The 12513-nt window shown below is 35.3% G+C and overlaps 1 protein-coding gene across 1 annotated transcript in view; it reads left to right on the plus strand.

The window, feature by feature from the left end:
* The window catches only part of ROBO1 (roundabout guidance receptor 1), a 402854-nt gene that overhangs the window by 245470 nt on the left and 144871 nt on the right, over positions 1–12513 (plus strand). The window contains exon 3 of the mRNA XM_082624948.1: positions 10480–10637. Coding sequence (XP_082481074.1) covers positions 10480–10637 — 158 coding nt within the window. The remainder of the gene's footprint in view (positions 1–10479; positions 10638–12513) is intronic.

A 12513-nucleotide genomic window follows, 5' to 3' on the forward strand; every position in this document is an offset into this window, starting at 1 on the left:
TCCTTTGTTTAGTTGATATGTCTGTGTGTGTGTGTGCTATTTAGACTTAGTTTTTTCCTGTCACTTAAATATTCCTTTCATTGGAGGTTAGGGGGAGATGTTTATAATGGGCAATATTAATTATGCTGCACTAAGATACATTAGGGAGAATAGTTTGGTTGAGTTTTTTTTTTTTTTTGGTTTTGTTTTTGTTTTTAAATCCAATAGCTATTTTCTCGGGCTCTTCCCGGTTACTGGAGAGGTTTTAATGAGATCATTTTAAACTGTGATTTTTCTCCCTTGAGACTGTTGCCATTAGACCCCCATAAAATCTGTAAACTGCTTTTAGCCCTTCTCCTGTTTAGCTGCTGGCATGGAGTTTGAGAAGGTAAAGAAATACCTGGGGCTTTGTTTTTGTTTTTTAACAATCACCTTTGTTTCCCAGTAAATATTTTAATTAGAAAACATTCTAGTCTTTCTCAGGCACTTCAAAAAATGCCTATGAAAACAAAGTATGAAAAATAGTTGCTTCAAGATCAGTCCTACTGTGTCCAGTCACTCATTTGTACAACCTTGAATCCTTTTAGCGCCTGACTTCAGGTCCTCATTTGTACAACCTTGAATCCTTTTGTTTAGCGCCTGACTTCAGGTCCTCATTTGTACAACCCTGAATCCTTGTAGCGCCTGACTTCAGGTCTTCATTTGTACAACCATGAATCCTTTTAGCACCTGACTTCAGGTCCTTATTTGTACAACCATGAATCTTTTTATTTAGCGCCTGACTTCAGGTCCTCATTTGTACAACCTTGAATCCTTTTATTTAGCGCCTGACTTCAGGTCCTCATTTGTACAACCTTGAATCCTTTTATTTAGCGCCTGACTTCAGGTCCTCATTTGTACAACCTTGAATCCTTTTATTTAGCGCCTGACTTCAGGTCCTCATTTGTACAACCTTGAATCCTCTTAGCGCCTGACTTCAGGTCCTCATTTGCAGTTGGGGGTGGCGGTGGAAGTGGGGGAGGTTGCACTTAGATTGTATAAGTTTATGGTTTTAGAAGCTGTAGTAATACAGGCCTATTTTACGCATTATTTTAGAGGCAAGGAATGACGACTCCACATTTCGAAATGACAGTGAAAGCTGGATGCATTTCGAAATGGCACAGAAGTGGAGTGCTCTTTTAAACTGCCAAGGAGACAAACTCAGGTCTGACTATCTATCTCCTAAAAAGACACTAGGGTTTAGTGCTAAAAATGTAGGCTCTGGTATCCCACTGAATCCAGGTCCAAACCTGAATCCAGGGTTATCACTTAACTAGCTACATACAATATAGCTATAGGAGCTGGGGAAATTTATGTACCCTCCCATATGTCAGTTTACTGCTAGACCTGAATTCCCCTGCAGGGCAGCCCCATTTGGAGGAGTCAACATTATCCCCTTGATCTATTTTGCATGTTAAAACTTTGTCTGAAGTTTCAGTTTAACGAGGCATTCTGTGACAAAAGAGAAAAAAAGAAAGAAAGAAATAAAAAACCCAAATAAGTGCCTTGAAAGCATAGATCAACTATGGCTTGTTTATCTTATTAGCCACCACCTCCTAGTACAATAGTACTTTTATTGAATGAATGAACAAATGAGTGAATCACAAATAAATCCTCAATAGTTTCATGATGCAGCATTTTTCCAGGGAATTTTACTATGCTCTAGAGATTTTGGAAACTTCTGACAAATTCTAATTATTATTCTAATTATGTAATAACATTTATTATGCTATTGATTCTCTTATACATAAATAGTAAATTAAGCTTAATTGATGGCAGTCCGGAAAAATGCCCTAATGTTTTGAGTTGTCATATTCTCTGAACAAAATGACTAAGTGAGTTTTTACTAATTTGCTGCCAAGTGTGGATATCAAAACAATATTTCAGTTATTAGTAATCATATATATATCATATACATCACACATATACAGACATATATAATCATATATTTGTATATATACCTATATAATCAAAATCAGTTAGTTTTGTGTCAGATTTTCAGTCAGTTAAAAATGATATGCCTCAGGGCTTCCCTGGTGGAGCAGTGGTTGAGAATCCACCTGCCGATGCAGGGGACACGGGTTCGTGCCCCGGTCCGGGAAGATCCCATGTGCCGCGGAGCGGCTAGGCCCGTAAGCCATGGCCACTGAGCCTGCGCGTCCGGAGCCTGTGCTCCGCAACGGGAGAAGCCACAACAGTGGGAGGCCCGCGTACCGCAAAAAATAAAATAAAATAAAATAAATTAAAAAAATAAAAATGATATGCATCAAACTAAATTAAACTTTGTCATCCTAATAGTTATAATATAATTAATCAAGAGATATGAGTTAGCAATTGAGATTTAGAGTATAGTAGCATAAAGGTCTAAACAGGTAAATATGAGTCCTGTGTTAAATACGAAGGGGCAGAATTTGAAACCATAGTATTTTTAATCAATAAAACAATTTTCATATTATTCTTCTCCTCCCAAATTATCAAATTTTACATATGTATACATAATTTGATAATATGGGATTCTTATTTTTCTGTTCTCCTCATAGGAGGATTTGTCTGTATATTATCTCTCTGTCCTCTTATCCCTTAAAAATGGCACGTTCGGTTCTTCAAATCAGAAACCTGGGGTATCACTGTTGCCATCTTTCTCTCTTTCAGCTTCAACCCCTCAAGAAGTTGTTTTGATTTTTACCTCCAGTGTATACCTCTCCTTTCCCCTTTGTACCAAATCCAGTGTCATTATAATAGTATAAAAATAATCATCATCTTTTCCCCTTAATTACTACAATAGCCTGCTAATTGGTCTCTCCACTTCAGTTCTTATTTCCCTCTTCGTTTCATTCACAGAGCCACTAAAATGAATATTTAAATAGGATAATTCCAGCTCTGCTTAAAAACCCCAGAAGTGGCTTCTCATGGGAATTAAAATAAAAGCTGACCCTTTATCATGACCGCTGTGCACAGCAGATCTGGCCTCTCCTTCCCCTGCCAATCTCATGGTACACCAGTGTCAACCTGTCCCACTAACCAGAGTCTGAGTCTCTTAAAGTTTTCTTCTTCAACCTGGATTATTTCCTATGCCTGCAATACACTTCCATAGGATAAGTTCTATTCATTTTTCAGGATTTAGTTGAACTGTTATTTAAATCATGTCCTTCATTAGTTTCTCACACAGCAATACTATCCCTTCCTTCATGTCATGTATCACGATTGTAGCTGTGTATCTATGCATGTGTTTATTTGACTATTGTCTGTCTCCTTCCCATACCTTGCACACCATGAATGTAGGACTCGTGCTGATGTTAGCGCTATTTCAGATATAATACCCAGCATTCAGAAGGTGTATTGTAAATATTTATGTTTTGAATGCCTACTATGTCTTGGGCATTATTCTAGGCACTGGATACATAGAGTGACAAAAACAAACTTCTCATTCTCATGGAGCTGACATTTGAATACAAAAAGCCAGACAATAAATAGATAAGTATATTCCTTTGATCAAGGAATATATATATATATATATATATATATATATATATATATATATATATATTTCTATTTAGCAGGGCGCTAAATAGAAAGTTGGATTTTATAAAAGAAAGAACACGTCTCTCTTGCCCTAATCAGGGTCCCACACCTCAGATAGTCTCATTCTATCTGTGTTTTTTTTAACCCTGCCAGGCTACTCCTGAATTGACTTTTGCTCTGGCACTTAGAAACCCTCATCAATGGCATTCTTTGTCTTCCTTTTCATTTGTACTGGCAGCTGAGAAATTTGGCAATTCCTCACCTAGTGACTAATAGTAATACTTCTTTGCAGATGTAATGCACATATAAATGGCAAGTCCTGTGCAAACACTAAATAATTAGTCTTCGTAATAACCCTAGCAAGATGGAGTGTAAAATTTTCTGTTCTGCATGGGAATAACTGAGCCATTGTGAATAGACCTATTAAAATCATAGCATAGTGGTGGGATACATGGGGTGATTCTAAAATCCCTGACTTCTGTTTTTTGACTCCTAAATAAACATTATCTATACATAATACTCTATCAAATGGTGTTTTACAAAAGCTGCATTTTTCATTAATAAATCCATTTAATTTATAGTTGAAAGTGTATAAAAATCAAACATCTAGTAAGCTACTGACATCTTTAAGTGAGAACATATGATTTTAGCAACCTGACTAAAATTGGGAGTTCATTTTTTATGATCGACCAGATTGCAAGTCTGCTGAATATTAACTATTTAAATGTTGACCCTTATTGAGGTACGCCTTTCTCTAGAATGCATCATAGGTTTTAACGTAAATCGAGCATGCCAAACTTCACCCCTTTGTCTTGATGACTTGGTGCCAGTGTACTACACTCTAGGGTACATCTTGTAGCACACACGATTCCTAAAGTGAAATAATGAAACCAGGAAACATTGACAGCAGAGAGCTGTGAGGGTTTTTCCTAGGAAGTGTCACTGTGCTGTCCATGTTTCTGCAAAATGGGAATGTGGTTTAAGCTTAGGCCCAACCTGGAAGTAATTCTAATCACTAAAAGAGCAAGGATGGCTTGCCCCATTGCTGCCACCCGGCAGAACACAGAGGCATGCAACTGTGTTTAAGCCTGTTCCTCGATCATATGTTGTTTAAAACAAAACCCAATACATAGTTATTAATTACTTTCATTTTGGGAATAACTTATCTTGCTACTTGCAGGGCTTTGTATTCAGTGCTAGTTAAGATTGAGTGATGTTTGACATCCATCCATACTCTATCACTTTTTCAAAATGTATAATTTTTTTTTAAAAGTACTGCTTTCTTAGGGTAGAGCATAGGAGGTTTGTGAATCTTGAAAAGCTGCAGTAGTTGAGAAAATAAGTGCTTTTACTGGCATACTTTCTTCCAGGATCTTAACCAAAGTATAATTTGAGGTTTCAAAATAAAGTTGCATGCTACAAAAAACACAAGTGGAAGATGACCTAATTATTGAAGAGCATTCATAGATATTTTCAGTGTCAAATTTTAAAAAGTAAAATGTACCCTTTAGGAAATGATCATGACTAAATCATAACTTTATACAGAATTGATGTGTGCATGCATCATTTTAAATATCAAATGCCTTAGCTTTAGAATATGATGCTATAAAATAGATAATACTTCATGAAAGATTATTTTATACGTTATCATTTTAGTTTTTTTTTAATTGGTTAAAATATCTTTCTGAACATTCATCCCTTTGGTTGGAATGCTTTTAAAAATTTGGGATTATGATTTTATTTTAAGAAATGTTAGAGTTTTGAAAAACATTTGTACCCCAGATAACACTTTGCTCTTCTGGATAATGCTGTGAGCTTAAAAAGTAAGAATGCAAGTATTTACGCCTTTATGATATGCTTCCTTAGCTGGCTCCTAAAGCATATGTCTTAATACAAAATAACCTGCAATAAACCCTATTGTATTACCATTTCCTGACAAGGTGAAGATTAATGTAGTTTCTTGACCTACCTCACCACTGATGTAAACTGTGCTGCAAGAGAAATACAAATGTTATAACACGGGTGCCAAGCGCCCAAGTATGTGCCCAGTACAGATGTGTTCAATGAAAGAATAATAGTTATTTTAAAATGAAATACAATTTACTTATGTTAAGTAGACATTTAGATAACGAACTAAAAGTATCAAAGAAGTGAGTAATACAATCCTTGCTAGTTAAAGACAATAGATTTTTCAAAATCTATTGATTTTGAAAGCAATTGAAGTGGTACATTGTAACCGAGGCAGGCTGTCTCTGAACATCCTTAAAGCTGTTGTCTTTGGGAATACACTTCCTCATTTATTTTCTCCTCCAATATGTCCCACTTTTAAGGGTTTCATTCATTTTTTCCCTTCCCCTGTCAACTGTTTACTACAATTTGCTGCGAGGTTTCATTGATAAAGTAGTCTCTTTAAGTAGAAAAATAAATTCCCAGGACTGCATATTCTCTTCCTCTGTTTTTCCCAAGATACCCATTAAAATTCTAATTAAAATGCCCATATTTAATTAAGATGCTTATTATTGTACAGCTTTTTCAGTCATTTTGTTGTTGAAAGAGAAGAATCATAATAAAAGCACGACATATGTAATCTGAATGATGATTTCTTAGTATGCCACTGAACATCTTTAGTGGCCTCTTCCAAACGTGGAAAAATCTGAGAAGATACAAGAATACACAATATATTCAAAGGTAGCCATTTGAGTGTCAAGAGGGAAATTTCTCACTCCACTTCGGTTCTACTGGAAAGAGGCTGAAGTGTTAATGATATCATAATAGCTATATATTTAGAATTGTGCATACAATGTTAAGATCAGATGGGTGGGCAAGTTGATCGAAAAGTGTCCTTGGTGGACTCTGCTCCTGTCTTTACAAATTCCGCATTCGTAAAATGAAACTAACAAAGTCACTTTTTCATAGCCTTGTTTTGAGGATTAAATGAGTGGATACTTGGCATGGGTCCTTACATAGTAAATGTTCAATAATCGTCAACCATTGCTAACATTATTATATTGCTAACCATATCATTATTCTTATTTATGTAATGAGCTCTTCTCCTCCTGAGGAAACTTAGATTATTAATTTCTAAAAGAAAAAGTTTGGGTCCCACATCTCCTAGGCCCCTGACTACACCAAGATTCTGTGATTCATGAAGCCAGAGTATTATAGTTCACATATGTTTGCCACATGATTAGGGAACAAAATTAATTTTAGGAGCATTTGAGCCTCACCAAAATGGGGCAGTCTTGAGACCGCAGTGCATTGATGTACAATCACTGGTAAGTCAAACCTTCTGCAGTAAGGGAGTGGATTTGTTGGAAATACAAAAGGTTAGGAAAATTGCATTTTACAGTAAAGTGGTGACATGGTAAAAAATTTTTAAAAGAGCAATGCCTTGGAAATCAGGATACTGATGTTTTCTTCTGGTCTCTTCCTGACAAATAACACAAGCTAGTGACAAAGCTGGGACTCAGTTGCCTCTACTTGTGGGATGGATTAGATATTGTCAAAGACTCCTGCCCTTTTTATACTTTTATGTGTCATTCAGTTCTAAAATTTCCCACAACGCTTTTAAAGAGTGTGTTACAAATATTAAAATCTCCATAATAGTTGAAAGTTTCCATTTAACGTATTTTTTCACTTTGTCCCTTGTCTTTTCAATATTACCAAAAGAGGTTGCAAAGTCAGCACTGAATTTTAGAATCCTTTTCTGAAAGCAAGTTTACTTATTCTGAGAACTGTATTAAAATTGATGTATGGTTTTTCAGAAAGACAAATGATTATATGTTTTGTTTTAAAGGATAAACTTTAGTTGGCCATTTTTTTTCAGACCGAAAACTTCCAGGAGATTCAGATTCAATGAAGCTTATGTTTTTTTTCTAATTGAACAGAATGCAAAAAAGTGAAAAGCAGTTGAGCCAGATTACATGCACCAACCTGTAAACATAAAATAATTACATAAATATGGAAGAAATATGATATTAGGATGAACTGTGGTTTAACAACCTTTTTAGGTGGTGTCTACTTGGATACATTATGTTATCAAGTTAATATTAAATCTTTTCAAAAGTTAGTTCCATATTTTAGAATTTCATACTATTCAAATCAAGAAACATTTGAGAATATACACTTTGATTAGTAGAGATGTTACAGAAGAAAAGGAGAGATTTTATTTTTATTTATTTATTTTTTTGCGGTACGCGGGCCTCTCACTGTTGTGGCCTCTGGCTCACGGGCCCAGCCGCTCCGCGGCATGTGGGATCTCCCCGGACTGGGGCACGAACCCATGTCCCCTGCATCGGCAGATGGACTCTCAACCACTGCGCCACCAGGGAAGCCCTGAGAGATTTTCTTTGAAAGGATCTGTGTTTGAGATTATTTATGGATACCATTGTTTTTTCTGCAAGATGCTGCCAGTCATTTGAATTCAATTTTTATTTTAATTTCTTAAATACACACATGAATTAAGAAAACTGGATAGTTTAACCAGAAGTTCATATCATTTTATAATGTGACACATACTATTTTTTCCCCAAAAGGAAATGTTCAAGGCAAGTAAGAAAAAAAGTTGCTTTTATAGAAGAGAGAAAAAAATCTTAAATTCATAACTTTATGCAAGGCTGCCTGTCGCCATAAGCAATGCTAGAGTTCTACGTTTCACAGCTGCAAAAATAATTACATGAGCATTATCTAAGCAACAATCTTTAATGGATTACATTTTGTTAGCTTTTCATTATATACTGTAAAAACCCAAATAACATAGTAAATGGAAAAAAAAAAAACCTTGATTTATCTGACTTAGACCTTTGATATTTTTGAAAGACATTTTATTATTCATTGGTTTATTTGAGATATCTCAATTTGTAAATAAGATATAGTGTTACAAAGTTGGTTTTAAGCTCACCAAGCAGAACAGTTGTGCAAATTATTTATTTTTATTTGAAAAGTATTTTACTTCTGCATGTTTCGAGGGTGTTAAAAATTTTCAGAGGTGTTATCTTAGATTAATAATGTGATCCAGCAAAAACACATACTGTTTGTTAAGGTCAGTTCATTTGCTTTTTCTATAAACCTTACATTTTATTTGTGGTGTATTCTTAATACCTAATAGTAGTGTAAGTTCATAAATAGTGGAAGTCTTCGTACTCTGTTCTTTTATAATGTGCTAACAGTAGCTGCAGTTTTCAGTTCAGCAAGGCTTATCTTTGTGTCTGTGTATTTTATTAGTAAATAGTGTGTCTATGGAGTTAGACTTACAACAGTGTGGTGTGATCATATTTCCTTTGCTTTTTCCTTTTACTGTTCTTTCCAAAAAGGAGGACAGATGTCTCCTCTTTGAAGGGGTATTTTCCTAGTGCTAATATTGTCATATTGTGCCCAAGTTGTTGTAATACGTAGATTAAAAAATGGTTTTGTTGAGTGGATATTAAGGCTTCCTCAGATGTATGAACACACTTAGCTGGCATAGAGGAAGGAAAAGTGGAGAACTGTAAGAGAAAAGTATAGGATTTTGTAAGTCTGTAAGCTTATTTGGGGTTTTGAAACCAAAATTTAAGGGTGACTTTTGAAATCATAAGGTTTTTTTTTATTGTAGTACTTCATCCATGACAGTATTTTTAAATGCCATTGAAATGGAAAGACATTCATTCCAGTACAAAATTGTAGTATCAAATATTTAATTCAATAGATTTTTAAAGATAAATATTTATCACTTCCAATCTGTGTCCTTAACATACCAATGAGCATATTAAGTATCAAATTAGATTACTAAAATTGTTCACCTTTTATTACACACTGGGGGAAAATGGGATGGGAGAAAGGTAACTAACATTTTTAGACTTTATATTGAAGTGTGTCTTTCCATTCCTGCTTTGTAAATATGGAAACAGAGGTAATAAGTAATGTGTTCGAGATTACCTACCTCGTAAACAACAGAGCTGTGATGTAAGGCTAATTGATGCCAAATAATTCATGATTTCTTGGTGTTAACAAAATACTGAAGACAATTATACTGTATTAACTATTTTCGAAATAGATGTTTGATTTATTTTCTACATTTTATTCCAATAATCGCAAAGTGAATAATACTGGTTCACAGTATGTTAGTATTATATTAGTATCCAGCTAGGATTATAGTAATGAATTGTTTCCTCCTCTAAAAAAATATGTTTAATAATATAAATGGGGTTAATAATATCTCTTATTCTGAGCAGGTTTGAGAATTAAATGGAGTAATGTGTACTCCTCACCAAATCCACAAAAACTAAAAAGTACAGAACATACAAAGTGACATGGTTGGTAGCAATGCTGTCATCATCACTGGTGCCTTTTAACACTGTCCCTCACTCAGTGATAATGGAAAAACAGACAGTGTTTTGAATTTAGTCACTTTGCAAGTATGTCTAAAGTTTTTGTAGTGGACATATTTAAATTATAGTGACTATATACTGTTATACACTAGTTTGAAATATCTTTAAAATATCTCAGTCAAATGCAGGCTTGGAAGTATATTTATTTTTACTTTTAATGTTTTTGCTTGTATGCATGTGTAATCCATTTAATAACAGAAAGCATCATCCCAACGTATCATGTAAGTAAAAGGAGGGTTTGGTTATATTCATTAGCACATGGATGAGAAACTGTAGGCAGTAGACAGAGAAGTGCAAGTTAGAGATAAGCCAAATGCTAACGGTGAGGGCACTAGGCAGCAAAAAACACTTGCCCACTGGCCTGTGAAGAATATCAAATTATCCCTGTCGTGTGTTTAAGGCCAGATATCATTATTAAATTGCATATATCTGTAAGTAGATATAGATTTTCCAAGATGTACTGAGATAGCTGTTAGTAGTCGTTTACTATAATAAATGTCTCCTTCGCTGAAGTTCAGAGATAAGGACTGCATATTTCACCGTTGAGTGTAATGATTTAATCTTGTGCCTGCAGTACTGCGGGATGACTTCAGACAAAACCCTTCCGATGTCATGGTGGCTGTGGGAGAGCCTGCAGTGATGGAATGCCAGCCTCCACGAGGCCATCCGGAGCCCACCATTTCATGGAGGAAAGATGGCTCTCCGCTGGATGATAAAGATGAAAGAATAACTGTGAGTATTTAAGCCAGCGGTGGGGGACATTTAGAAATCCAACTGTGTATATCTTCACCAAAGAAAGAGAAAAAAGTAGGTGCTTTCAACTACAGGATTGCGTTAACTCCCATTTTCAATTCTTCTTTTAAAATAAATATATTTCAGTTCTCCCTATGTTGACATAAAAATAAGTGAGGAAAATGCTTGTTGTTTAGTTTGCTATTCAGTAAAAGAAGACTTTAATTTCTATGTCAATGTCTTAGAGTTAACACTTTTGTGTATGACATAATTATTTGCATCACTCAGGGCATATCACATTTCTAGATGGTATAGTAAAAACTTATAAATAGAATTCAGAAATATAGTATATTTCCAGAAGCCTTCTTAAATCCCTTCAGAATTTTTATCTTTCTCCTTTTTAAGTTGCTTTTCTGTTCTGTAGAGTTTGATATCGTTTCTGAAAAATCAAATCTCATTCTGAGTGATGGTTAATGATGGATTGATCTCATTCCAGAATAAAATAGTGTGACTAGATTACTGGATTTCAAATTTCTGCTGTGATGTGAGTAGAGAAGTATGCTGTCTGTAGTAAGTAATGATGCGTCTTCTTCTTGATAGCAGCAATTCTATGAGGCTTCTTTGCTTTTTCTATCTTGTTAGGCGTTAACTAAAGTACCTAAGTACACCAACTCTCATTGATTCTATGATTGTACAACATTCCCCTTTTCTGTTTTCTTTGTTCTGCACATACTATCTATCTATTGTGAATTTATGAGCCAAGATTTAATGTTTCTCAGGAGAATGTGTGTGTAAGGCAAAGGTCACTGCTAAAGTTGTAGAAGAACAAAATTATAACACAGACCACATAATCCTAATAAATGCTTGCACTGTTTCTGAATAACCAGTTAGCAGATTAGCATGAAAATCAAATAGTGAGAAAAAAAAAATAGAGAGAAGTTTGTGGTGGACAGGGATTTAGAGACCTTGAAAGAAAATCAAGCATTTTTTCTGCATTGATCCAAATTAGAATGAGTCTGTCAAATGATTAATTCTAGGAATTGGAGTGAGAAGGACCTAACTGTACTTTTAGGAGCTGCTGACAAGCCACATAGCAAAGTGAACTATATTTGGAAATATTGACTTGGGGAAACGGAGTCAAGGGAGCAGGAGAGTAGAGATTCTGGGACCAAATGCTTCTCCTGTTAGTGAGAACAGATTCCTTTTAGACTTATGCACAATTAAGATAATATTTTCCCCTTTAAAAACTATTTTAAGTCATTTGATGACCATTATCTGTAATTTACATTTTCCTACCCTAATAATTCAAACTCATTGAAACCATTATTATCCATCTGCTCCCTCATGTCTTTCCCGATTACCTACTTGTGTTTAATACAAATTAATGATATGATTCTCAGCATTGGAGATGCAGCATTAAACAAAAATCATTGAATGCCCTCTGGAGTTTATATTCTGTGGTTAATTATACAGATACAGCCAAAATAGATAGTATAACATATAGTATATTAGACTGTAATAAGTCCTATAAAAAGTAATGAAGTGATAGATTAATTAAGATTGGGGTAGAATTCCAGTTTTAAATAGAAATGACCAGAAATGCTCCACATAAAGATGTGAAAAAATTAAGGGAGGGCTTCCCTGGTGGCGCAGTGGTTGAGAGTCCGCCTGCCGATGCAGGGGACACGGGGTCACGCCCCGGTCCGGGAAGATCCCACATGCCGTGGAGCGGCTGGGCCTATGAGCCATGGCTGCTGAGCCTGCGCGTCCGGAGCCTGTGTTCCACAATGGGAGAGGCCACGACAGTGAGAGGCCCGCGTACTGCAAAAAAAAAAAAAAAAATTAAGGGAAGGAACTAGATAGGTATCTGGATAAA

The sequence above is a fragment of the Mesoplodon mirus genome (assembly GCF_964341445.2).
Source record: "Mesoplodon mirus genome assembly, chromosome: 6".
Classification (NCBI taxonomy): domain Eukaryota; kingdom Metazoa; phylum Chordata; class Mammalia; order Artiodactyla; family Ziphiidae; genus Mesoplodon; species Mesoplodon mirus.